We start from the raw sequence: 26,090 nt of genomic DNA, 5'->3' as shown, positions 1-26,090 counted from the left end.
GTTTGCATTTTTTTCCATTTGGAGTAAATGGTTTTACAACAGAATCAGTGTAATGATTACACCCTTGGTGTTACATTATGAAGAAGAACAAGAGGAGAGGAAACTCTCTATCTAAAAGGGAAAACAAAAGCAGAGCATTCATTCACGATGGGAACATTCAGACGGACAATACCGTATATCAATTTTGCATACAACACAATGTTTCTGAAAAACATGAACATAGACAAAAAATAACCAGGCTAGAATCTAGACAGTCATTTCAAACATCACCTAATAATGCTGATCTATCGAATACAGAAATGTAAGAGTCGTCAGCTTTTCAAAAATCAAAAAAAAAATAAGAGTATGAAGTGTCGTGAGGATGAATGACAAGAAGCACTGTGGTAAAATTGAGCTAGCCAACAACGAATGCACTTTCAGGGGGATACCGTTTTGCAGTTTAGCAAGTCTTTCTATGCAAAAAATTATAATAATGATAAAAAATATTAGCTCCTCACCAACAGGCCCCCAACCCCTAGCCTGGTCCCCCGACCAACAGGCCCCAACCCCTAGCCTGGTCCCCCCACCAACAACCCCCAACCCCTAGCCTGGTCCCCCCACCAACAGGCACCGACCTCTGGCCTGGTCCCCCCACCAACAGCCCCCAACCCCTAGCCTGGTCCACCGACCAACAGGCCCCAACCCATGGCCTGGTCCCCCCACCAACAGCCCCCAACCCCTAGCCTGGTCCCCCCACCAACAGGCACCGACCTCTGGCCTGGTCCCCCCACCAACAGGCCCCAACCTGGTCCCCCCACCAACGGGCACCGACCTCTGGCCTGGTCCCCCCACCAACAGGCCCCCAACCCCTAACCTGGTCCCCCCACCAACAGGCCCCAACCTGGTCCCCCCACCAACAGCCCCCAACCCCTAGCCTGGTCCCCCCACCAACAGGCACCGACCTCTGGCCTGGTCCCCCCACCAACAGGCCCCCAACCCCTAGCCTGGTCCCCCCACCAACAGGCCCCAACCTGGTCCCCCCACCAACAGGCACCGACCTCTGGCCTGGTCCCGCCACCAACAGGCCCCCAACCCCTAGCCTGGTCCCCCCACCAACAGGCCCCAACCTGGTCCCCCCACCAACAGCCCCCAACTCCTAGCCTGGTCCCCCCACCAACAGGCACCGACCTCTGGCCTGGTCCCCCCACCAACAGGCCCCCAACCCCTAGCCTGGTCCCCCCACCAACAGGCCCCAACCTGGTCCCCCCACCAACAGCCCCAAACCCCTAGCCTGGTCCCCCCACCAACAGGCCCCCAACCCCTAGCCTGGTCCCCGCACCAACAGGCCCCCAACCCCTAGCCTGGTCCACCCCACCAACAGCCCCCAACCCCTAGCCTGGTCCCCCCACCAACAGGCCCCCAACCCCTAGCCTGGTCCCCCCACCAACAGGCCCCAACCTGGTCCCCCCACCAACAGCCACCAACCCCTAGCCTGGTCCCCCCACCAACAGGCCCCAACCCTGGTCCCCCCACCAACAGGCCCCAACCCCTAGCCTGGTCCCTCCACCAACAGGCCCCAACCCCTAGCCTGGTCCCCCACCAACAGCCCCAACCCCTAGCCTGGTCCCTCCACCAACAGGCCCCAACCCCTAGCCTGGTCCCCCCCACCAACAGGCCCCAACCCCTACCCTGGTCCCCCCACCAACAGGCCCCAAACCCTAGCCTGGTCCCCCCACCAACAGCCCCCAACCCCTAGCCTGGTCCCCCACCAACAGGCCCCAACCCCTAGCCTGGTCCCCCACCAACAGCCCCAAACCCTAGCCTGGTCCCTCCAACAACAGGCCCCAACCCCTAGCCTGGTCCCCCACCAACAGCCCCAAACCCTAGCCTGGTCCCTCCACCAACAGGCCCCAACCCCTAGCCTGGTCCCCCCCACCAACAGGCCCCAACCCCTACCCTGGTCCCCCCACCAACAGGCCCCAACCCCTAGCCTGGTCCCCCCACCAACAGCCCCCAACCCCTAGCCTGGTCCCCCACCAACAGGCCCCAACCCCTAGCCTGGTCCCCCCACCAACAGCCCCCAACCCCTAGCCTGGTCCACCCACCAACAGGTCCCCAACCCCTAGCCTGGTCCCCCCACCAACGGGCCCCAACCCTGGTCCCCCCACCAACAGGCCCCAACCTCTGGCCTGGTCCCCCCACCAACAGGCCCCCAACCCCTAGCCTGGTCCCCCCACCAACAGGCCCCAACCTGGTCCCCCCACCAACAGCCCCCAACCCCTAGCCTGGTCCCCCCACCAACAGGCCCCCAACCCCTAGCCTGGTCCCCCACCAACAGCCCCAACCCCTAGCCTGGTCCCTCCACCAACAGGCCCCAACCCCTAGCCTGGTCCCCCCCACCAACAGGCCCCCAACCCCTACCCTGGTCCCCCCACCAACAGGCCCCAAACCCTAGCCTGGTCCCCCCACCAACAGCCCCCAACCCCTAGCCTGGTCCCCCCACCAACAGCCCCCAACCCCTAGCCTGGTCCCCCACCAACAGCCCCAAACCCTAGCCTGGTCCCTCCACCAACAGGCCCCAACCCCTAGCCTGGTCCCCCACCAACAGCCCCAAACCCTAGCCTGGTCCCTCCACCAACAGGCCCCAACCCCTAGCCTGGTCCCCCCCACCAACAGGCCCCAACCCCTACCCTGGTCCCCCCACCAACAGGCCCCAACCCCTAGCCTGGTCCCCCCACCAACAGCCCCCAACCCCTAGCCTGGTCCCCCACCAACAGGCCCCAACCCCTAGCCTGGTCCCCCCACCAACAGCCCCCAACCCCTAGCCTGGTCCACCCACCAACAGGTCCCCAACCCCTAGCCTGGTCCCCCCACCAACGGGCCCCAACCCTGGTCCCCCCACCAACAGGCCCCAACCTCTGGCCTGGTCCCCCCACCAACAGGCCCCCAACCCCTAGCCTGGTCCCCCCACCAACAGGCCCCAACCTGGTCCCCCCACCAACAGCCCCCAACCCCTAGCCTGGTCCCCCCACCAACAGGCCCCCAACCCCTAGCCTGGTCCCCCCCACCAACAGCCCCCAACCCCTAGCCTGGTCCCCCCACCAACAGGCCCCCAACCCCTAGCCTGGTCCCCCCACCAACAGGCCCCAACCTGGTCCCCCCACCAACAGCCACCAACCCCTAGCCTGGTCCCCCCACCAACAGGCCTCAACCCTGGTCCCCCCACCAACAGGCCCCAACCCCTAGCCTGGTCCCCCACCAACAGCCCCAACCCCTAAATCAAATCAAATCAAATCAAGTTTATTTTATATAGCCCTTCGTACATCAGCTAATATCTCGAAGTGCTGTACAGAAACCCAGCCTAAAACCCCAAACAGCAAGCAATGCAGGTGTAGAAGCACGGTGGCTAGGAAAAACTCCATAGAAAGGCCAAAACCTAGGAAGAAACCTAGCCTGGTCCCTCCACCAACAGGCCCCAACCCCTAGCCTGGTCCCCCCCACCAACAGGCCCCAACCCCTAGCCTGGTCCCCCCACCAACAGCCCCCAACCCCTAGCCTGGTCCCCCACCAACAGGCCCCAACCCCTAGCCTGGTCCCCCCCACCAACAGGCCCCAACCACTACCCTGGTCCCCCCACCAACAGGCCCCAACCCCTAGCCTGGTCCCCCCACCAACAGCCCCCAACCCCTAGCCTGGTCCCCCACCAACAGGCCCCAACCCCTAGCCTGGTCCCCCCACCAACAGCCCCCAACCCATAGCCTGGTCCACCCACCAACAGGTCCCCAACCCCTAGCCTGGTCCCCCCACCAACAGGCCCCAACCCTGGTCCCCCCACCAACAGGCCACAACCTCTGGCCTGGTCCCCCCACCAACAGGCCCCCAACCCCTAGCCTGGTCCCCCCACCAACAGGCCCCAACCTGGTCCTCCCACCAACAGCCCCCAACCCCTAGCCTGGTCCCCCCACCAACAGGCCCCCAACCCCTAGCCTGGTCCCCCCACCAACAGGCCCCAACCTGGTCCTCCCACCAACAGCCCCCAACCCCTAGCCTGGTCCCCCCACCAAAAGGCCCCCAACCCCTAGCCTGGTCCCCCCACCAACAGGCCCCAACCTGGTCCTCCCACCAACAGCCCCCAACCCCTAGCCTGGTCCCCCCACCAACAGGCCCCAACCCCTACCCTGGTCCCCCCACCAACAGCCCCCAACCCCTAGCCTGGTCCCCCCACCAACAGGCCCCCAACCCCTAACCTGGTCCCCCCACCAACAGCCCCCAACCCCTAGCCTGGTCCCCCACCAACAGCCCCCAACCCCTAGCCTGGTCCACCCACCAACAGGTCCCCAACCCCTAGCCTGGTCCCCCCACCAACAGGCCCCAACCCTGGTCCCCCCACCAACAGGCCCCAACCCCTAGCCTGGTCCCCCCCACCAACAGGCCCCAACCTCTAGCCTGGTCCCCCACCAACAGGCCCCAACCTCTAGCCTGGTCCCCCACCAACAGCCCCAACCCCTAGCCTGGTCCCTCCACCAACAGGCCCCAACCCCTAGCCTGGTCCCCCCACCAACAGGCCCCAACCCTGGTCCCCCCACCAACAGGCCCCAACCCCTAGCCTGGTCCCTCCACCAACAGGTCCCAAGCCCTAGCCTGGTCCCTCCACCAACAGGCCCCTACCCAGGTCCCCCCACCAATAGGCCCCAACCCCTAGCCTGGTCCCAGATCAGTTGAAGCTCTTGCCAACTCCATAGAGCCCCACAGTGGAGGTGTCATAATACCCATAAAACCTCAAACAGGGAAATGGTTCCAATCGTTTTTCCAACATTCATTTATCCCCATAAGGAATTTCAGAAACATTTCAAATGTACATGGTTATCAAAACATCACTCCAGGATAAGCCTACGAAACAAAGCCCTGTGTTTTGTGTAGACTTACCCTGGCGTGACATCTCTCTCAGACAAGGTGACTTTTATCAATATATTCGGCTCTGTTTAATCTCAGATTCAAAAAAATGCTAATTAGCATTAAAATAGACATCATGCAAGACTACGAATCCCAGCATGCTCCTGCACGTCATCTCTAGCTGACACCTTTGCTAACAGTTATTGTATCAATTTAAAACTTGCACAAGACAGGTTCACAGAATTGTCAACTTAATGAAATATATCCTATGTATTCATTACTAAATTTAGCTAACATTAGATATTTAACCCAGAGATTCTTGCCTTTGCCTCGATTCGGCAGTCTCGTCCAGATCATCATGGTATTTGTAGTTCTTTATGATGTAGTTCTTTATGATAGCCACATTAGCAGCTAATTAACGTTTCATGTTATTTTTTATATTTTTTTTATCGTAATTTAACTAGGCAAGTCAGTAAAAGAACCAATTCTTATTTACAATGACAGCCTATTTTTGGGGGTAAATACAGCGAATATATTTATAAAAGTCACCTTGTCCTAGAGAGATTTACACGGATGGAGTTTAGTGTCTGTAGCACTAATTTGTCCCATTTATTTAATTAGGCAAGTCAGTTAAGAACAAATTTTTATTTATTTTATTTAGGCAAGTCGGTTAAGAACAAATTCTTATTTTCAATGACGGCCTAGGAACAGTGGGTTAACTGCCTTGTTCAGGGGCAGAACGACAAATTTACCTTGTCAGCTCGGGGATTCGATCTTGCAACCTTTCGTTTACAAGTCCAACGCTCTAACCACTAGGCTACCCTGCCACCCAGCACAAGGTTCACCTGTGTAATGATCATGACGTTTAATCGGCTTCCTCATATGCGACACCTGTAATTTGGGTGGATTATCTTGGCAAAGGAGAAATGCTCACTAACAGAGATGTAAACAAATGTCAAACATTTTAGAGAAATAAGCTTTTTGTCCATATGGAACATTTCTGGGATCGTTTATTTCAGATCATGAAACATGAGATCAACACTTTACATGTTGTGTTTATATTTTTGTTCATTGTATAAGGGTCAAAGGTTGTACAATCCAGGTGTGGAAAGCTTTTAGAGACTTACCCAGAAAGATTCACAACTGTATTCGCTGCCAAAGGCGCTTCTACAAAGTAGTGACTCGGGGGTTTGAATACCTATGTAAATCTGATATTTCTGTATTTCATTTTTTCAATAAATGTGCAACAAAAAAAATAAAAATAAAAATGTTTTCACTTTGTTATTATGGGGTATTGTGTGTAGATGGGTCAGATTTTATATTTATTTAATCCATGTTGAATTAAGGCTGTAACAAATTTGGAATAAACCAACAGTATGAATAATATCTGAAGGCTCTGTAATCTGATCCGATCTGATGTTCAAAAGACAGATGTAAGAAATGAATGCGGATACATTTAGAGAAAATAAATTAATAACAAAACAACCAAAGAATCACAAAATAGCAAAGCTGGGTCGGCGCTCGCAAAATGGCGTCAACACCGGCGGTGTTCAATACGGCGATCTCTTACTCTTATTCTTGTACCATCTAAACCACTGCAAAATATATTTTTCCATAAACAAAAATTAAGAACGGGAAGCATAGAAAAAACACACATAGAACAGATCTACCGTTTCTTAGACTTGCTTTCAATGGGAATGGCAGATCTATGGCTCTATGAGAAATGTATGATGATAAGGGTAATGTATTTATTATATTGAGTATGTCTTGTACGGTGTTTAGTTTGTATACAGTAGTACTGTGTGTCTAAGACAGTTACATTTCATCCTATAACTCACATTTCATTTTTTCTCAACTTTTTTTTTTACCCCCTTTTTCCTGATATCCAATTGGTAGTTACAGTCTTGTCTCATAGCTGCAACTCCCGTACGGACTCAGGAGAGGCGAAGGTCGAGAGCCGTGCATCCTCCGAAACACAACCCAACCAAGCCGCACTGCTTCTTGACACAATGCACACTTAACCTGGAAGCCAGCCACACCAACGTGTCGGAGGAAACACCGTACACCTGGCGACCGTGTCTGCGTACACTGTGCCCGGCCCGCCGCAGGAGTTACTAGTGCGCGATGGGACAAACCCTCCCCTAACCCGGATGACGCTGGGCCAATTGTGCACCGCCCCATGGGTCTCCCGGTCGCAGCCAGCTGCGACACAGCCTGAACTCACACCCAGAATCTCTAGTGGCACAGCTAGCACTGTGATGCAGTGCCTTAGACCACTGAGACAGAGACTGGACTCACACCCAGGATCTCTAGTGGCACAGCTAGCACTGTGATGCAGTGTCTTAGACCACTGAGACAGAGACTGGACTCTAACCCAGGATCTCTAGTGGCACAGCTAGCACTGTGATGCAGTGTCTTAGACCACTGAGACAGAGACTGGACTCACACCCAGAATCTCTAGTGGCACAGCTAGCACTGTGATGCAGTGTCTTAGACCACTGAGACAGAGACTGGACTCACACCCAGAATCTGTAGTGGCACAGCTAGCACTGTGATGCAGTGTCTTAGACCACTGAGACAGAGACTGGACTCACACCCAGAATCTGTAGTGGCACAGCTAGTACTGTGATGCAGTGTCTTAGACCACTGAGACAGAGACTGGACTCACACCCAGAATCTCTAGTGGCACAGCTAGTACTGTGATGCAGTGTCTTAGACCACTGAGACAGAGACTGGACTCACACCCAGAATCTCTAGTGGCACAGCTAGTACTGTGATGCAGTGCCTTAGACCACTGCGCCACTCGGTAGGCCCATAACTCACATTTCTATGTGCATTTGGTCGGGTCGCCCAAAAAGTTACATAAATGCAGCTTTAATTAAAATTCAATATTCTATTTATTTTATTTTTTCATTACGATTTTAATTCATGGACCGAGTATATTAAGTAAACTAATACACTTTGTATATTTTCTATGCAGTTGGTAAAAAAAAACAATAACTTTTCCAATCCATTTATGTTGGCCACATAATTCTAAATATATTTTGGGGCTCCCAAGTGGCGCAGTGGTCTAAGGCTCTACAACTCAGTGCAAGAGGTATCACTACAGTCCCCCTGGTTTGAATCCAGGCTGCATTACATCTGATTGGGAATTCCATCGGGCGATGCACATTTGGCCCAGCGTCTTCGGGGCTGGAGTAGGCTGTCATTGTAAATAAGAATTTGTTCTTAACTGACTTGCCTTGTTAAATGAAGTTTTTTTATTTTTATCACACGCATGCAATACTGTCAACAAACCAGCAGGGGGTAGCAGTAACATATATAAAGGATACTTGGCCACTGGGCATGTGAGAAATTAATAGGAGAGGCAGGTGAGTATGATTCCCTTGAGTTTAATTAAGATTGTTGTACAAGTCTTTAAAAATGATTCTTATAATCTAAATAGCTTTTCTAAAAAACAAAACAACGATACTTATTTCAGAGGACTCCACAAATCCCCAGAGAGTTGCCAGGAATACAGCCTAATGCATATGGTAAGATGAGTTCGTACAGAAACTTGTTTGAAGAGTCAGGAAGACGAACATTGCAGTGACCGACACTAGCCACCTTTTCAACATCTAATTGTAACATATAGGACAAGAGGAGGAGGGTTTTCAGCCAAAAAAGCACACAAAGTCATTTCGCTGAACGGCCCATCTTCGGTGGTTGAGTTGCCTCATGATGCGCTGGGGAAAAAAGGAGAAGAGAGATTTCTATTACAGACAAGAAAGACCTGTTGCTTTCATCAGCCTGTTGTGTTGACTATGTACATAGTTTAATGTACAGAACCGCTTCCTCTGCGGTATGCTTAGTTTGAAACCATGACAACAGAAGCTATAAGCAACTTGCTCGCATGATATGTGAACCGAGACTACTTGCGTGATATAGACCGTTTCATGAGGGGAAAATGACTGTAGATTTACCTTCTTTGGGGAGGGGCTGGATGGGTCTTATAGGTGGACTACTTGCGTGATATAGACCGTTTCATAAGGGGAAAATTACTGTAGATTTACCTTCTTTGGGGAGGGGCTGGATGGGTCTTATAGGTGGACTACTTGCGTGATATAGACCGTTTCATAAGGGGAAAATGACTGTAGATTTACCTTCTTTGGGGAGGGGCTGGATGGGTCTTATAGGTGGACTACTTGCGTGATATAGACCGTTTCATAAGGGGGAAATGACTGTAGATTTACCTTCTTTGGGGAGGGGCTGGATGGGTCTTATAGGTGGACGGAGTTTGCTGAGCAGCTCCGAGCTGTCTCTGTAATCTTTAGGCTTAGTGGGTGTGGCGTCCGCCTGGCCTGGGCGGGACTTCATTGGCAGATGTGGCCTATTGCTGGTTTGTCCCATGCCCCCCTCGGAGCGCGAGGGCTTCACAGGGGTCTTGGTGTAGGTCTGGGGGAGGAGCGAGGCCGAGGCCGAGGCAGTGGTGGCGGAAGACGGGGGTTTGGTCTCAGAACAGGTGTAAGAGCGATTACGCGGGGTGGGGAGCGGGGGCCGGTCAGGATCCTGGTCAGACGGTTTGGTGAAGGAGAAGATGGGGTCTGGAGGGGTCAGGTGGTCCTTGGAGCGTTGAGGGTCTGGTTGGTCTTTAGCTCCTCGTGGTCCTCCTCCCTTCCCCATGGAGCCGTACAGAGGGTTGTCAAACATCTCCGCTGGCTTCCCCCCCTCACTACTAGAAGACAGCACACACAGGCAGGCAGACAGCACAGACAGACAGACAGACAGACAGCACACACAGGCAGACAGACAGACAGGCAGACAGACAGACAGACAGCACACACAGGCAGACAGACAGACAGACAGACAGACAGACAGACAGACAGCACACACAGGCAGACAGACAGACAGACAGCAAACACAGGCAGGCAGGCAGACAGACAGACAGACAGACAGACAGACAGACAGACAGACAGACAGACAGACAGACAGACAGACAGACAGACAGACAGACAGACAGACAGACAGACAGACAGACAGACAGACAGACAGACAGACAGACAGGTCATTCAGAGTACAGCTTCAGACTCACATTGGGGTATCAATCTATTCACTCTCAGTACATTGTCTGCTCTGTGAGTAAACTGCAGCAGTATCGTTCAGTCCCATTTATTTTCCACTTCAAGTAGGCCTAAAATCATGGAACTCTCCATACTAGATGTCAACGCCACCTCAACTAAATCCCCTTCACACTGACCAATTTAACCATTTCAATGGAGACGAGTCAGTGTCTGGGGAAACCAGGAGTTCTGAAAACTATAATCTCATAGATTTTTTTAGCTAAGCTAGTCAAAGACAAAACGTACACGTTATCCGCTGCTTTTCCTGTGGGACTTCGCCCAGCGCCGTGGTCGTAGACAGTCTTTTTGGGAGAGATGTTTCCATGGGTCTGGTCCTTGCCCCCGTGCCCACCGACACCACCCCCACCTCCAGAGCCTGATCTGGGGGACATGCTGTAGCTCCAGCCCCTGTCTTTCGCACCTCCAGACTTGTAGCCCACCTCCATGTAACTGGGGTTGGTGATGTCACCGGGAAGAGCGAACCTATTGAACAGGACACATAACCAGACCATCGTCTCACAATTAACAGGTGAATGGAAAGAGTAAAGGCTCATGCACACTTATAAGTTTACCAACATAAATATATATATTTGTTTTACTTGGTAAACCACCAAAGTCAGTTTTTCATTTGTTTTAAAGGAACTGGGATCACATGTCAGCGATGCTTGAATGTTACAAAGTAGCCATGAGTGAAGAGGGAGGTTCTCACTTGTTGATAAGATCAAGTCCTTTTCCTTTAGAGGCACCAGAATCATCCCTTTCCACTTTGATGAAATCTGTAGACAAAAAAAAAAGAAAAGAGTTGAGCTCAGCAACAAAAATAGAAACATTTTACAGGTACAGTATGTCATTGGCTGTCAGCCTCACAGTATTACTTCATTGGCTGTCAGCCTCACTGTATAACTTCATTGGCTGTCAGCCTCACTGTATAACTTCATTGGTTGTCAGCCTCACTGTTATAATTTCATTGGTTGTCAGCCTCACCGTATAACTTCTCAGTCTGTTTGCCTTCTGAGGTTCGTAACTGTACACCTCCCGTCAGGGTGCCCGTCCGCTCGCCGTGATGCGTCAATGTGATGTGGAACTCTGTGTAGGAGGACTCCGCTGCTCGCAGAGCCACACAGCCCTCTCCTGTAAGGATGACACCATGTCAGGGAGGAGGAGCAGGAGGAAGAGGATGAGAAGAAGGAAGATGAGGAGGAGGATGAAAGAGGAGGATTAGAAAATACTATTTTACTCTCTGACAGAGCTAGATGAAGACAGAGCTAGATGAAGACAGAGCTGGATGAAGACAGAGCTGGATGAAGACAGAGCTAGATGAAGACAGAGCTAGATGAAGGCAGAGCTAGATGAAGGCAGAGCTAGATGAAGGCAGAGCTAGATGAAGACAGAGCTAGATGAAGACAGAGCTAGATGAAGATAGAGCTAGATGAAGACAGAGCTGGATGAAGACAGAGCTGGATGAAGACAGAGCTAGATGAAGACAGAGCTAGATGAATGCAGAGCTAGATGAAGATAGAGCTAGATGAAGACAGAGCTAGATGAAGACAGAGCTGGATGAAGACAGAGCTAGATGAAGACAGAGCTAGATGAAGACAGAGCTAGATGAAGACAGAGCTAGATGAAGGCAGAGCTAGATGAAGACAGAGCTAGATGAAGATAGAGCTGGATGAAGATAGAGCTAGATGAAGACAGAGCTAGATGAAGACAGAGCTGGATGAAGACAGAGCTGGATGAAGACAGAGCTGGATGAAGACAGAGCTAGATGAAGACAGATCTAGATGAAGACAGAGCTAGATGAAGGCAGAGCTAGATGAAGACAGAGCTAGATGAAGACAGAGCTAGATTATGACAGAGCTAGATGATGACAGCGATAGATGATGACAGAGCTAGATGATCATGATTCATAGACCTAGACTAGTATTTACTGAAGTCCAAATGTGGTCTGTGTCATTCTCACAACGAGTCTCTCCAATCAGACCACAGTTGCCCTTCTTTCTCACCATAGGATTCATCACAGTCTGTGGACTTGACACACAGGAGAATGTGTTGATCCAACAAATACTCCGGGTCTGAGATGATAGGGACGAGCTTTAAAAAGACACGAGAGGAGCTCTATTACATCAAATACGCCATATTGTAAACTCAACTAGTCTAGTGTAAAAAAACAAAAACTTAATCGTCAACAAACCTCAACTTGGTTTCCAAACCGAACTTTGATAGACCCATCTGAGTGATCTTGGTTCTCTCCTTCCGAGCTCTTGACGAATTCTGTGGACAGAATGTCTGCAGTTATGCTGGTCCCAGATCTGTTTGTGCTATATAACCAATTCAAGTTTGGTATGAGAATGAACAATAGGAGTTGTAAAGATAAACAGATCTGGGACCAAACTAGTGTGCAGTCACTGTATGTTAAACTACATTTCAGTTGAAGCTCCTGATATACATTGTTTTGAAAACAATCAACAATCACAGAAAAATTAGAAGAAAAAAAAACCCACAATAACATATGTAACCTAAGAAACGAGGTTCATGAAATCCATAACTTGCGATGTGTTCGAACAGGAAGTCCACTGTGTGCAGCTCAACCCTGCACTATCAGCTCAAACAGCAATAACATGAGCATGTCTACTTCTGCTAAGCTTCCCAGTAAACCAATGAAAACAAGCAAGCATCCCAGAAAAAAGCTAAAAATAGCCCACGTTAACTTATGTAGCATAAGAACAAGTTTCATGTAGTCAATACATGAAGCTAGTAACAGATGACAGATTCATATTCTGACTCTATCTCTGAAACTCACTTAGATAATACCTTTGATGATACAGTGGTAGCAATACAAGGTTATAACATCTACAGAAAAGACAGAAATGCCAACGGGGGATGGTGTTGCAGTCTGTATTCAGAACCACATTCCTGTAAAGCTTAGAGACGATCTAATGTTAAATACTGTTGAAGTAATATGGCTACAGGTTCATCTGCCTCACCTAAAGCCCGTTATTGTGGGAAGCTGCTATAGACCACCAAGTGCTTACAGTTAGTATCTGGATAACATGTGTGAAATGCTTGATAATGTATGTGATATCAACAGAGAGGTATATTTTCTGGGTGACCTAAATATTGACTGGCTTTCATCAAGCTGCCCACTCAAGAAAAAGCTTCAAACTGTAACCAGTGCCTGCAACCTGGTTCAGGTTATCAGTCAACCTACCAGGGTATTTACAAACAGCACAGGAATGAAATCCACATTTAAAGGCCAGACGTGCTGCCCTGTTCTGGGCCAGTTGTAATTTTCCCAAGTCCCTCTTTGTGGCACCTGACCACATTACTGGGCAGTAGTCCAGGTGCAACAAAACTAGGGCCTATAGGACCTGCCTTGTTGATATTGTTGTTAAGAAGGTAGAGCAGTGCTTTATTGTGGACAGACCTCTCCCCATCTTAGCTACTGTTGCTGCCATGCTATGTTGTTGTCTTAGGTCTCTCTTTATGTGGTGTTGTTGTTGTCTCTCTCTTTATGTGGTGTTGTTGTTGTCTCTCTCTTTATGTGGTGTTGTTGTTGTCTCTCTCTTTATGTGGTGTTGTTGTTGTCTCTCTTGTCGGGATGTGTGTTTTGTCCTATATTTTTTATTTAATTGATTTGTATTTTTATTCCCAGCCCCCGTCCCCACAGGAGGCCTTTTGCCTTTTGGTGGGCCGTCATTGTAAATAAGAATTTGTTCTTAACTGCCTAGTTAAATATATAAAAACACTGTTGCATCACCTAGCCATGTCTGAATGTCTGAAATTTCCATCCCCAACTGCAACATTTTCCGACAAGATAGAACTGCCAAAGGGGCGGAGTTGCAATCTACTGCAGAGATCTGTCATACTATGCAGGTCTGTGCCCAAACAATTCGAGCTTCTACTTTTAAAATCCATCTTTCCAGAATCAAGTCTCTCACCGTTGCCGCTTGTTATAGACTCCTCTCAGCCCCCAGCTGTGCCCTGGACACCATATGTGAATTGATTGCCCCCCATCTATCTTCAGAGTTCACACTGCTAGGTTTAGCCTCCTCAACTTGCTCAATTTCCACATCATTTATTACAATATTTAGTTAAGATTTAGGCCTAAATCTTAACTCATCATAAGAATTTGTTCTTAACTGACTTGCTTAGTTAAATAAATAAAATAAACCCCTGTGTTCAGATGGAATAAGGTCTAGTCTTACTTTCTAAGCAGCTGGAGTGGTATTCTATGAAGAATTTGGTCTTGGACTTTGTCATGAGGGTGGCGATGCAGTTCATGAACTTGATCCCACCCTGAGACACACTGCTGGGATCTGAGAAGAAAGATAAAACAAGAAGAAGAAAGAGAAGAAAGATAAAACAAGACCATTTGAAAGTCAGTCGTCTTGTCCATAGAGTTTGACTAGGAAAACACTAGAAAGAACTTCTTAGGGGGCAGATAATTTCTAACGTCAGTTATGTCAGAGACAATAGGCTGTGTTTACACATGCAGCCCAATTCTGGTCTTTTCCCCCCACAAATTGGTCTTTTTGACATTATTATTATTTATTTTTTTACAAATCTCATCAGCTCAGAAAATAAAGATCTGATGAGATTTGTAAAAAAATAAATAATAATAATTGGTCTGACTGTGTAATCACAGTCATTAGTCACACAGCCAGTACGGTGTAGTTGTCTAGGGAAGTTAGAAACTGTACCGTGCTTGGAGACAAACTGTGATGCCACTCCAACTTCAAACGTGGAGAAAACTGGAGAGTGGTCACTAGTCAGGATGTCATTGGTGCACCCTGCAAGAGAGGTTGCGAAATGACACAATTGGTCATAACATTAGCTTAAAACGAAACAACATATTTAATTGGTTATTGCAATGATAATCAATCGATCAATTATCATCGCAGTGGTCTCACCGTATGACTGACAGAACACGTGAACCAAGGGGTAGGACTTCCGTAGAACACGATCACACCATGATGGTAGATTGTATTTAGTCTGTGAGGGAGAAAAATGTAAATAGTGAACTTTTAATTTCAGAAATTCAGCATCTAGTATCTTCAAATAGGGGTTTCAGAGAGCCTGTTGTGGTGGCTGTGACTGCAAGATGGGGCGGCAGGGTAGCCTAGTGGTCAGAGCTTTAGACTAGTAACCGCAAGGTTGCAAGATCAAATCCCCGAGCTGACAAGGTAAAAATCTGTCGTTCTGCCCCTGAACAAGGCAGTTAACCGAATGTTCCTAGGCTGTCATTGTAAATAAGAATTTGTTCTTAACTGACTTGTCTAGTTAAATAAAAAAACATGTTCTTTACAAGCCTATCATGTACCTATCATGTATGAGGGCATACAGTAAATAAACTGTGTTTAGAGGTCTGAAATTTCAACCTTAGGTTATCATTGTAACCATTTTTCAACATTATACTTATATGAAATATGTCAGATCAACCAAAATAATAGGTTGGGCAGCACCTCCTACTGGAGAGTTGATCTACAGCACCTCCTACTGGAGAGTTGATCTATCTACAGCACCTCCTACTGGAGAGTTGATGTATCTACAACTATCCCTTTGGTCTCTCATCCAGGGTTTTAACTAAGACCAGCCCTGCTTAGCTTTCATATTTATCCCTGACTACTACTAATATGCTATCATGAGAATGATTATTGAGAGATCCCTTAATAACTAAATGGATTCACTGTTGCTATCAAAGTAATTCCAAAGGGTAACAGAGCAAATTAAAATGCAACCATACTTTATCAGTCATATACCAGGCCTATATAGCATTGGCAAACTCATCAACAGCTATTGTTTCAATTCATTCCAGGTTTCAACTAAAGATAGACAACACAGTACACATGGGCCTAGGGTTTCAAGCTTTGGTTGATTTCAAATTGACTCTACAAGTTAATAATTACTAATATGTTGGATTTAAAAAATCTAAGTAAAGAATAGGACTAAATCAAACTTTATTTTACAGTGCATTTAAAGTTTGATTTGATTTAGTCATATTCTTTAGCTTTGATTTTTTTTGGTTGAGATGGAGACGTGAATCCAACTTATCAATTATTAATTTGTAGACAAACTGGATATTGAGTTGTGTTTGGTTGTCAACTCAACCAAATATCAACATTTCAAGGAGATGTATCTTCTGCTTGGATAGTTCCATCTGCGCCACTGACTTAGTCTGGCTTTAATTACAGTTTGTCTACAAATTAATAATTGATATGTTAGATTCACGTCTCCATCTTAACAACAAATCTAACATAAAGAATAGGACTAAATCAAAATGAACTTTAAATACACTTTAAATAAAGTCTGATTGGATTTAGTCATATTCTTTAAGTTAGATTTTTGGTTGAGATGGAGACGTGAATCTAACATATCAATTATTAATTTGTAGACAAACTGGAAATAAAGCCAGACTAAGTCAATGGCACGAAATATAAATCTTCAAACGTTGATATTTGGTTGCGTTGACAATCAAATCACTTTTAAAATACAGTAAATAGCCTATTAACTTGTCGACAAGTTAACAAATAATATGTAGGATTAAACCAGTGTGCTAAAATGAAAACATCCAAGCATTAGATACATCTCCTTTAAATGTGGATATTTGGTTGCATTGCCTGTCACGTTCCTGACCTATTTCTGTTAGTTTGTTGTATGTGTTAGTTGGTCAGGACGTGAGTTTGGGTGGGCATTCTATGTTTTCTGTTTCTATGTTGGTTTAAGGGTTGCCTGGTATGGCTCTTAATTAGAGGCAGGTGTTTGGCGTTTTCCTCTAATTGAGAGTCATATTTAGGTAGGTTGTTTCTGGGTGGTTGTCTCCTGTGTCAGTGTTTGTCGCACCATACGGGACTGTTCGGTTTGTTTTGTACATTGTCATTTTGTGTAGTCTATTTTTCCCTGTTCGTGCGTTCTTCGTGTTTAATGTAAGTTCGTCGTCCAGGTCTGTCTACTCCGTTTGTTGTTTTGTTAGTTATAGTGAAGTTCGTGTTTTTTCGTCTTGTCTTTAAATAAATTATGTGTTCACAACCCGCTGCGCCTTGGTTCCATCACTACTCCTCCTTTTCGGTGGAAGAGGAGGAGAACAACCGTTACAGAACCACCCACCTAAATGAAGAATCAAGCAGCGGTGTAATCAGAGGAAGGGACAGCGCAAGAAGGAGGAATGGACTTGGGAGGATGTTTTGGACGGGAAAGGTTGCTACACATGGGAGGAGATCCTGGCTGGAAGGGATCGCCTCCCATGGGAACAGCTGGAGGCACTGAGGAGAGCAGAGGCAATCGGAGAAGGGAACCGGCGTTATGAAGGGACGCGTCTTGCACGGAAGCCCGAAAAGCCCGTGAGTACTACCCAAAAATTTCTTGGGGGGGGGGGGGGCTAAGAGGTAGTGGGCCAAGGGCAGGTAGGAGACCTACGCCCACTTACCAGGCTAACCGTGGAGAGCGGGAGTACGGGCAGACACCGTGTTACGCAGTAGAGCGCACGGTGTCTCCTGTATGTGTGCATAGCCCAGTGCGGGTTATTCCACCTCCCCGCACTGGTAGGGCTAGATTGAGCATTGAGCCAAGTGCCATGAAGCCGGCTCTACATATCTGGCCACCAGTATGTCTCCTTGGGCCGGCTTACATGGCACCAGCCTTACGCATGGTGTCCCCGGTTCGCCTACATAGCCCGGTGCGGGTTATTCCACCTCCCCGCACTGGTCGGGCGACGGGGAGCATTCAGCCAGGTAAGGTTGGGCAGGCTCAGTGCTCAAGGGAGCCAATACGCCTGCACGGTCAGGTATTTCCGGCGCTACCTCCCCGCCCCAGCCCAGTACCACCAGTGCCTACACCACGCACCAGGCTTCCAGTGCGTTTCCAGAGCCCTGTTCCTCCTCCACGCACTCTCTCTATGGTGCGTGTCTCCAGTCCGGTGCCTCCAGTTCCGGCACCACGCACTAAGCCACCTGTGCGTCTCCAGAGCCCTGTACACACTGTTCCTTCTCCCCGTACTCGTCCTGATTGTGCGTGCACTCAGCCCGGTGCCACCAGTGCCGGTACCACGCACCAGACAAATAGTACGTTTTGAGAGTCCAGTGTGCCCTGTCCCTGCTTCCCGCACTAGGCTTGAAGTGCGTGTCTCCAGTCCGGTGCCTCCAGTTCCGGCACCACGCACCAGGCCTACAGTGCGTCTCAGCCGGCCAGAGTTTGCCGTCTGCCCAACGGCGCCTGAACTGTCCGTCTGCCAAGCGCCGCATGAACTGCCCGTCTGCCATGAGCCTACAGAGCCTTCCGCCAGACAGGAGCAGCCAAAGCCTTCCGCCAGACAGGATCAGTCTGAGCCATCCGTCTCCGCAGCGCCATCTGAGCCATCCGTCTCCGCAGCGCCATCTGAGCCATCCGTCTCCGCAGCGCCATCTGAGCCATCCGTCTCCCCAGCGCCGTCTGAGCCATCCGTCTCCCCAGCGCCGTCTGAGCCATCCGTCTGTCCCGAGCCATTAGAGCCGCCCGTCTGTCCCGAGCCGTCAGAGCCGTTAGTCAGTCAGGAGCCGCTAGAGCCATTCGTCAGTCAGGATCTGCCAGAGCCGCCAACCAGACAGGATCTGCCAGAGCCGCCAACCAGACAGGATCTGCCAGGGCCGCCAACCAGACAGGATCTGCCAGGGCCGCCAACCAGACAGGATCTGCCAGAGCCGCCAACCAGACAGGATCTGCCAGAGCCGCCAACCAGACAGGATCTGCCAGAGCCGTCAGTGAGCCATGAGCGTCCAGAGCCGTCAGCCAGCCATGAGCGTCCAGAGCCGTCAGCCAGCCATGAGCGTCCAGAGCCGTCAGCCAGCCATGAGCGTCCAGAGCCGTCAGCCAGCCATGAGCGTCCAGAGCCGTCAGCCAGCCATGAGCGTCCAGAGCCGTCAGCCAGCCATGAGCGTCCAGAGCCGTCAGCCAGCCATGAGCGTCCAGAGCCGTCAGCCAGTCATGAGCTGTCCCTCAGCCCAGAGCGGCTATTTGTCCGGAGCTGCCTTTCAGTCCGGAGTTGCCCCTCTATCCTGAGCTACCTCTCTATCCTGAGCTACCTCTCTATCCTGAGCTACCTCTCTATCCTGAGCTACCTCCCTATGTCCTGAGCTATCCCTATGTCCTGAGCTATCCCTCTGTCCTGAGCTATCCCTCTGTCCTGAGCTATCCCTCTATCCCGGTGCTGCCCCTTGTCTCGATGTTACCCAAAAGATTAAGTGGGTGTAATATGAGGGTGGTCATTTGTAGGGGGAGATGTAAGCTGGGATTGACTATGGTGGGGTGGGGACCTCGCCCTGAGCCTGAGCCACCACCGTGGTCAGATGCCCACCCAGACCCTCCCCTAGACTTTGTGCTGGTGCGCCCGGAGTTCGCACCTTAAGGGGGGGGTTATGTCACGTTCCTGACCTATTTCTGTTAGTTTGTTGTATGTGTTAGTTGGTCAGGACGTGAGTTTGGGTGGGCATTCTATGTTTTCTGTTTCTATGTTGGTTTAAGGGTTGCCTGGTATGGCTCTTAATTAGAGGCAGGTGTTTGGCGTTTTCCTCTAATTGAGAGTCATATTTAGGTAGGTTGTTTCACGGTGTTCGTTGTGGGTGGTTGTCTCCTGTGTCAGTGTTTGTCGCACCATACGGGACTGTTCGGTTTGTTTTGTACATTGTCATTTTGTGTAGTCTATTTTTCCCTGTTCGTGCGTTCTTCGTGTTTAATGTAAGTTCGTCGTCCAGGTCTGTCTACTCCGTTTGTTGTTTTGTTAGTTATAGTGAAGTTCGTGTTTTTTCGTCTTGTCTTTAAATAAATGATGTGTTCACAACCCGCTGCGCCTTGGTTCCATCACTACTCCTCCTTTTCGGTGGAAGAGGAGGAGAACAACCGTTACATTGCCAACCAAACACAATTCAATATTACTTTTGTAATATTACATATAAGGTTATCTTACAAACTAACGTAACAGTTTTTGTTCAACTTTAAAACGAGTAACACATCCATGGCCACATTCTGAGGTTACTTGTAGCCTAACTATATATTTGTTCTTATGTAATCATAAGTGGGTATGTTCAAGATGGCACGCAGGTCTGTGGAGATCTTCACAATCGCTGTAATAATCTGTACAGAATCTCCAACAGCATTGATCACTTGCACCGTGTACTTTTAATGTAATCTCAACTTGCAATCCAGGTCATGTGGTTCTGCTATGAGATGAAGACCATCTGTAAATAGCACACCCAACTACCTCATCCCCATATTGTTACTTATCCTCTTGCTCTTTTGCACCCCAGTATCTTGTCTTGCATATCATCATCTGAACATCTATCACTCCAGTGTTAATGCTAAGATGTAATTATTTCGCCTCCATGGCATATTTATTGCCTTACCTCCCTACTCTTTTACATTTGCACACACTGTACATAGATTTTTCTATTGTGTTATTGACCGTACGTTTGTTTATGTGTAACTCTGTGTTGTTGTTTTTGTCGCACTGCTTTGCTTTATCTTGTCCAGGTCACAGTTATAAATGAGAACTTGTTCTTAACTGGCCTACCTGGTTAAATAAAGGTGAAATAAATAAAATAAAATACAAAAATAACACCATTTGAACATTTATTTTAAATGGTTGAAAGCACAGTGATGATACCTAAACCCCAAAACTCAGACATTGTTTTTCCATTGGAATTTGATTCTGCTTGTAGATGGTTGAAAGCATAGTGGTAACATTGGGAATTCAACACATTGGGAATTCAACAAACTTCTAGCAGTCTCATTGAGCCACTTCTTAACCAAATATTACCCACATTTCCATGTTAAAATGATGCGGTGTGCCCAGTGTTGGATCTGAGAAAACACAGTAAACCTACCCCTGTGGCTTTGGCTTTGGTGTAGGCATATCTCTCTCGTGTGTCTCTCTCGAAACGATACGTGGGCGCGAATGTGATCTCCTCCTCATCTGTGGGGAGATGAAATGAAACAATAAATGTATCAAAGGTCAAGATAGGTTGTGGTCTCCAAGGCTTAATTTTGCACATTTCAATGAGGAAGTGATGCCGAAACGTTGGTAAATAACCATTAAATTGCTGGGAGTTTATAAAGAAACAGACCTTTTTCAGGACCCTGTCCTGAGTCGTAAAATGCAAATAACTTCACAGATCTTCATTGTAAAGGGTTTAAACATTGTTTCCCATGTTTGTTCAATGAACCATAAACAATTAATGAACATGCACCTGTGGTACGGTCGTTAAGACACTAACAGCTTACAGACGGTAGGCAATTAAGGTCACAGTTATGAAAACTTAGGACACTAAAGAGACCATTCAACTGACTCTGAAAAACACCAAAAGAAAGATGCCCAGGGTCCCTGCTCAGCTGCGTGAACGTGCCTTAGGCATGCTGCAAGGAGGCATGAGGACTGCAGATGTGGCCAGGGCAATAAATTGCAATGTTCGTACTGTGAGACACCTAAGACAGCACTACAGGGAGACAGGACGGACAGCTGATCGTCCTCGCAGTGGCAGACCACGTGTAACAACACCTGCACAGGATCGGTACATCCGAACATCACACCTGTGGGACAGGTACAGGATGGCAACAACAACTGCCTGAGTTACACCAGGAACACACAATCCCTCCATCAGTTCTCAGACTGTCCGTAACAGGCTGAGAGAGGCTGGACTGAGGGCTTGTAGGCCTGTTGTAAGGCAGCTCCTCACCAGACATCACAGGCAACAACGTCGCCTATGGGCACAAACCCACCGTCGCTGGACCAGACAGGACTGGCAAAAAGTGCTCTTCACTGACGAGTCGCGGTTTTGTCTCATCAGAGGTGATGGTCGGATTTGCCTTTAACGAAGGAATGAGCATTACACCGAGGCCTGTACTCTGGAGCGGGATCGATTTGGAGGTGGAGGGTCCATCATGGTCTGGGGCGGTGTGTCACACCATCATCGGACTGAGCTTGTTGTCATTGCAGGCAATCTCAACGCTGTGCGTTACAGGGAAGACATCCCCCTCCCTCATGTGATACCCTTCTGCAGGCTCATCCTGACATGACCCTCCAGCATGACAATGCCACCAGCCATGCTGCTCGTTCTGTGCGTGATTTCCTGCAAGACAGGAATGTCAGTGTTCTGCCATGGCCAGCAAAGAGCCTGGATCTCAATCCCATTGAGCACGTCTGGGACCTGTTGGATCGGAGGGTGAGGGCTAGGGCTATTCCCCCCAGAAATATCCGGGAACTTGCATGTGCCTTGGTGGAAGAGTGGGGTAACATCTCACAGCAAGAACTGGCAAATCTGGTGCAGTCCATGAGGAGGAGATGCACTGCAGTACTTAATGCAGCTGGTGGCCACACCAAATACTGACTGTTACTTTTGATTTTGACCCACCCTTTTGTTCAGGGACACATTATTCCATTTCATGTCTGTGGAACTTGTTCAGTTCATGTCACAGTTATTGAATCTTGTTATGTTCATAAACATATTTACACATGTTAAGTTTGCTGAAAATAAACGCAGTTGACAGTGAGAGGACGTTTCTTATTTTGCTGAGTTTACATGGAGTGTACGACTTTCTTTATTGTGATAGTTTATAGTTATTCGCCGTTAGTCAGCACTTCCACACAAACACATTTTTCTGTTTGTGTGTCATGTTGTTGAATCTACATTTCAATGAGAATAACATAAGACTTTGACTAGGTGGTTTTATTAAATGCACCTGTTTTTTTTTATTATCTCAATAAGAAATAATTTCTGGGTAATAATTAAGTACCTTACTGTGATTGTTTTTAATGAAAAATTAAACAAAACTAAACAAAAATGGCTTCTTAGCAAATTGCAGTTTCTCAAGCAAACAATGTAGCCTGGACTGTCTGGGAGTGGTCTGAGAGAGGAGGAGGAGCCTAACGGGAGGGATGTGTAACTGTAACGGCTCTCGTTGGGAGAAGGAGACCAACGGGAGGGATGTGTAACTGTAACGGCTCTCGTTGGGAGAAGGAGACCAACGGGAGGGATGTGTAACTGTAACGGCTCTCGTTGGGAGAAGGAGACCAACGGGAGGGATGTGTAACTGTAACGGCTCTCGTTGGGAGAAGGAGCCTAACGGGAGGGATGTGTAACTGTAAAGGCTCTCGTTGGGAGAAGGAGACCAACGGGAGGGATGTGTAACTGTAATGGCTCTCGTTGGGAGAAGGAGACCAACGGGAGGGATGTGTAACTGTAACGGCTCTCGTTGGGAGAAGACCAACGGGAGGGATGTGTAACTGTAACGGCTCTCGTTGGGAGAAGGAGACCAACGGGAGGGATGTGTAACTGTAACGGCTCTCGTTGGGAGAAGGAGACCAACGGGAGGGATGTGTAACTGTAACGGCTCTCGTTGGGAGAAGGAGACCAACGGGAGGGATGTGTAACTGTAACGGCTCTCGTTGGGAGAAGGAGACCAACGGGAGGGATGTGTAACTGTAACGGCTCTCGTTGGGAGAAGGAGCCTAACGGGAGGGATGTGTAACTGTAACGGCTCTCGTTGGGAGAAGGAGACCAACGGGAGGGATGTGTAACTGTAACGGCTCTCGTTGGGAGAAGGAGACCAACGGGAGGGATGTGTAACTGTAACGGCTCTCGTTGGGAGAAGGAGCCTAACGGGAGGGATGTGTAACTGTAACGGCTCTCGTTGGGAGAAGGAGCCTAACGGGAGGGATGTGTAACTGTAACGGCTCTCGTTGGGAGAAGGAGCCTAACGGGAGGGATGTGTAACTGTAACGGCTCTCGTTGGGAGAAGGAGCCTAACGGGAGGGATGTGTAACTGTAACGGCTCTCGTTGGGAGAAGGAGACCAACGGGAGGGATGTGTAACTGTAACGGCTCTCGTTGGGAGAAGGAGCCCAACGGGAGGGATGTGTAACTGTAACGGCTCTCGTTGGGAGAAGAAGACCAACGGGAGGGATGTGTAACTGTAACGGCTCTCGTTGGGAGAAGGAGACCAACGGGAGGGATGTGTAACTGTAACGGCTCTCGTTGGGAGAAGGAGCCCAACGGGAGGGATGTGTAACTGTAACGGCTCTCGTTGGGAGAAGGAGCCTAACGGGAGGGATGTGTAACTGTAACGGCTCTCGTTGAGAGAAGGAGACCAACGGGAGGGATGTGTAACTGTAACGGCTCTCGTTGGGAGAAGGAGACCAACGGGAGGGATGTGTAACTGTAACGGCTCTCGTTGGGAGAAGGAGCCTAACGGGAGGGATGTGTAACTGTAACGGCTCTCGTTGGGAGAAGGAGCCTAACGGGAGGGATGTGTAACTGTAACGGCTCTCGTTGGGAGAAGGAGCCTAACGGGAAGGATGTGTAACTGTAACGGCTCTCGTTGGGAGAAGGAGCCTAACGGGAGGGATGTGTAACTGTAACGGCTCTCGTTGGGAGAAGAAGACCAACGGGAGGGATGTGTAACTGTAACGGCTCTCGTTGGGAGAAGGAGCCTAACGGGAGGGATGTGTAACTGTAACGGCTCTCGTTGGGAGAAGGAGCCTAACGGGAGGGATGTGTAACTGTAACGGCTCTCGTTGGGAGAAGGAGCCTAACGGGAGGGATGTGTAACTGTAACGGCTCTCGTTGGGAGAAGGAGACCAACGGGATGGATGTGTAACTGTAACGGCTCTCGTTGGGAGAAGGAGCCTAACGGGAGGGATGTGTAACTGTAACGGCTCTCGTTGGGAGAAGGAGCCTAACGGGAGGGATGTGTAACTGTAACGGCTCTCGTTGGGAGATGGAGACCAACGGGAGGGATGTGTAACTGTAACGGCTCTCGTTGGGAGAAGGAGACCAACGGGAGGGATGTGTAACTGTAACGGCTCTCGTTGGGAGAAGGAGCCTAACGGGAGGGATGTGTAACTGTAACGGCTCTCGTTGGGAGAAGGAGCCTAACGGGAGGGATGTGTAACTGTAACGGCTCTCGTTGGGAGAAGGAGCCTAACGGGAGGGATGTGTAACTGTAACGGCTCTCGTTGGGAGAAGGAGACCAACGGGAGGGATGTGTAACTGTAACGGCTCTCGTTGGGAGAAGGAGCCTAACGGGAGGGATGTGTAACTGTAACGGCTCTCGTTGGGAGAAGGAGACCAACGGGAGGGATGTGTAACTGTAACGGCTCTCGTTGGGAGAAGAAGACCAACGCGCAGCGTGGTAGACGTACATCGTAATTGTATTGATAACATCGGAAAAAAAATCCAAAACGAAAACGAAAGCGCACAGTTCTGTCAGGCGAAAAACACTAAACAGAAAACAAGATCCCACAAAACCCAAAAGGGAAATGACAACTTACATGTGATCCTCAATCAGAGACAACGATAGACAGCTGCCTTTGATTGGGAAACACACACGGCCAAAAACAAAGAAATAGAAAACATAGATTTTCCCACCCGAGTCACACCCTGACCTAACCAAACATAGAGAATAATAGGGATGTCTAAGGTCAGGGCGTGACAGTAACCTGAAAACCAGCTGTTATTGGCAGAGAGGAGGGCAAACTATCTTTGTTATTAGTCTATTAACGTATACCCCCTGTCTTTTCAAACAGCTCTTACACTAAAAGTGCATTATCATAATTTTCACAATTTCACCCCAAAAAAATCCAATCTCATAGTGTAGAAATATATATATATAAAACATAGGTAAAATCTATTTTTTGACTGCACTGCACCCTTTAAAATGTTGACACTTGATAGTGTAAAATAGTGTAATGGCTGCTCAGCCTACAATACCAACATACTATAGATGTGTACTAACTCTTTCACTGTTGATTTTGTATGGAAATGTATGACCTTGTCTTACCATAGTGTAGAAACACCTTCTCCTTTCTCAATGGTGAGCTGGTCTCTACACAGCAGTTCCGGGTACTGCTGCTAATTTACTAGTATGTTGCTAGTGGCCTTGTCTTACCGTAGTGTAGAAACACCTTCTCCTTTCTCAATGGTGAGCTGGTCTCTACACAGCAGTTCCGGGTACTGCTGCTAATTTACTAGTATGTTGCTAGTGGCCTTGTCTTACCGTAGTGTAGAAACACCTTCTCCTTTCTCAATGGTGAGCTGGTCTCTACACAGCAGTTCTGGGTACTGCTGCTAATTTACTAGTATGTTGCTAGTGGCCGTGT

At 48.8% G+C, this 26,090-nt stretch overlaps 1 protein-coding gene across 1 annotated transcript in view; it reads right to left on the bottom strand.

The window, feature by feature from the left end:
* Nucleotides 1-8,248: 8,248 nt before the first annotated feature.
* Nucleotides 8,249-26,090, bottom strand: part of LOC120055111 (phosphatidylinositol 3,4,5-trisphosphate 5-phosphatase 1-like) — a 45,417-nt gene continuing 27,575 nt past the window's right edge. Inside the window, exons 17-27 of the mRNA XM_039003029.1 lie at nucleotides 20,822-20,910; nucleotides 14,882-14,963; nucleotides 14,672-14,761; nucleotides 14,177-14,287; nucleotides 12,163-12,242; nucleotides 11,975-12,062; nucleotides 10,956-11,102; nucleotides 10,681-10,747; nucleotides 10,218-10,454; nucleotides 9,105-9,586; nucleotides 8,249-8,597 (exon numbers count right to left, since the gene is read on the bottom strand). Coding sequence (XP_038858957.1) covers nucleotides 8,548-8,597; nucleotides 9,105-9,586; nucleotides 10,218-10,454; nucleotides 10,681-10,747; nucleotides 10,956-11,102; nucleotides 11,975-12,062; nucleotides 12,163-12,242; nucleotides 14,177-14,287; nucleotides 14,672-14,761; nucleotides 14,882-14,963; nucleotides 20,822-20,910 — 1,523 coding nt within the window. The 3' untranslated portion in view covers nucleotides 8,249-8,547. The remainder of the gene's footprint in view (nucleotides 8,598-9,104; nucleotides 9,587-10,217; nucleotides 10,455-10,680; nucleotides 10,748-10,955; nucleotides 11,103-11,974; nucleotides 12,063-12,162; nucleotides 12,243-14,176; nucleotides 14,288-14,671; nucleotides 14,762-14,881; nucleotides 14,964-20,821; nucleotides 20,911-26,090) is intronic.

Source organism: Salvelinus namaycush, chromosome 10 (assembly GCF_016432855.1).
Source record: "Salvelinus namaycush isolate Seneca chromosome 10, SaNama_1.0, whole genome shotgun sequence".
Taxonomy (NCBI): Eukaryota; Metazoa; Chordata; class Actinopteri; order Salmoniformes; family Salmonidae; genus Salvelinus; species Salvelinus namaycush.
Note: the sequence above shows the minus strand (reverse complement) of the source record. Positions and strands in the feature narration are given on the sequence as shown.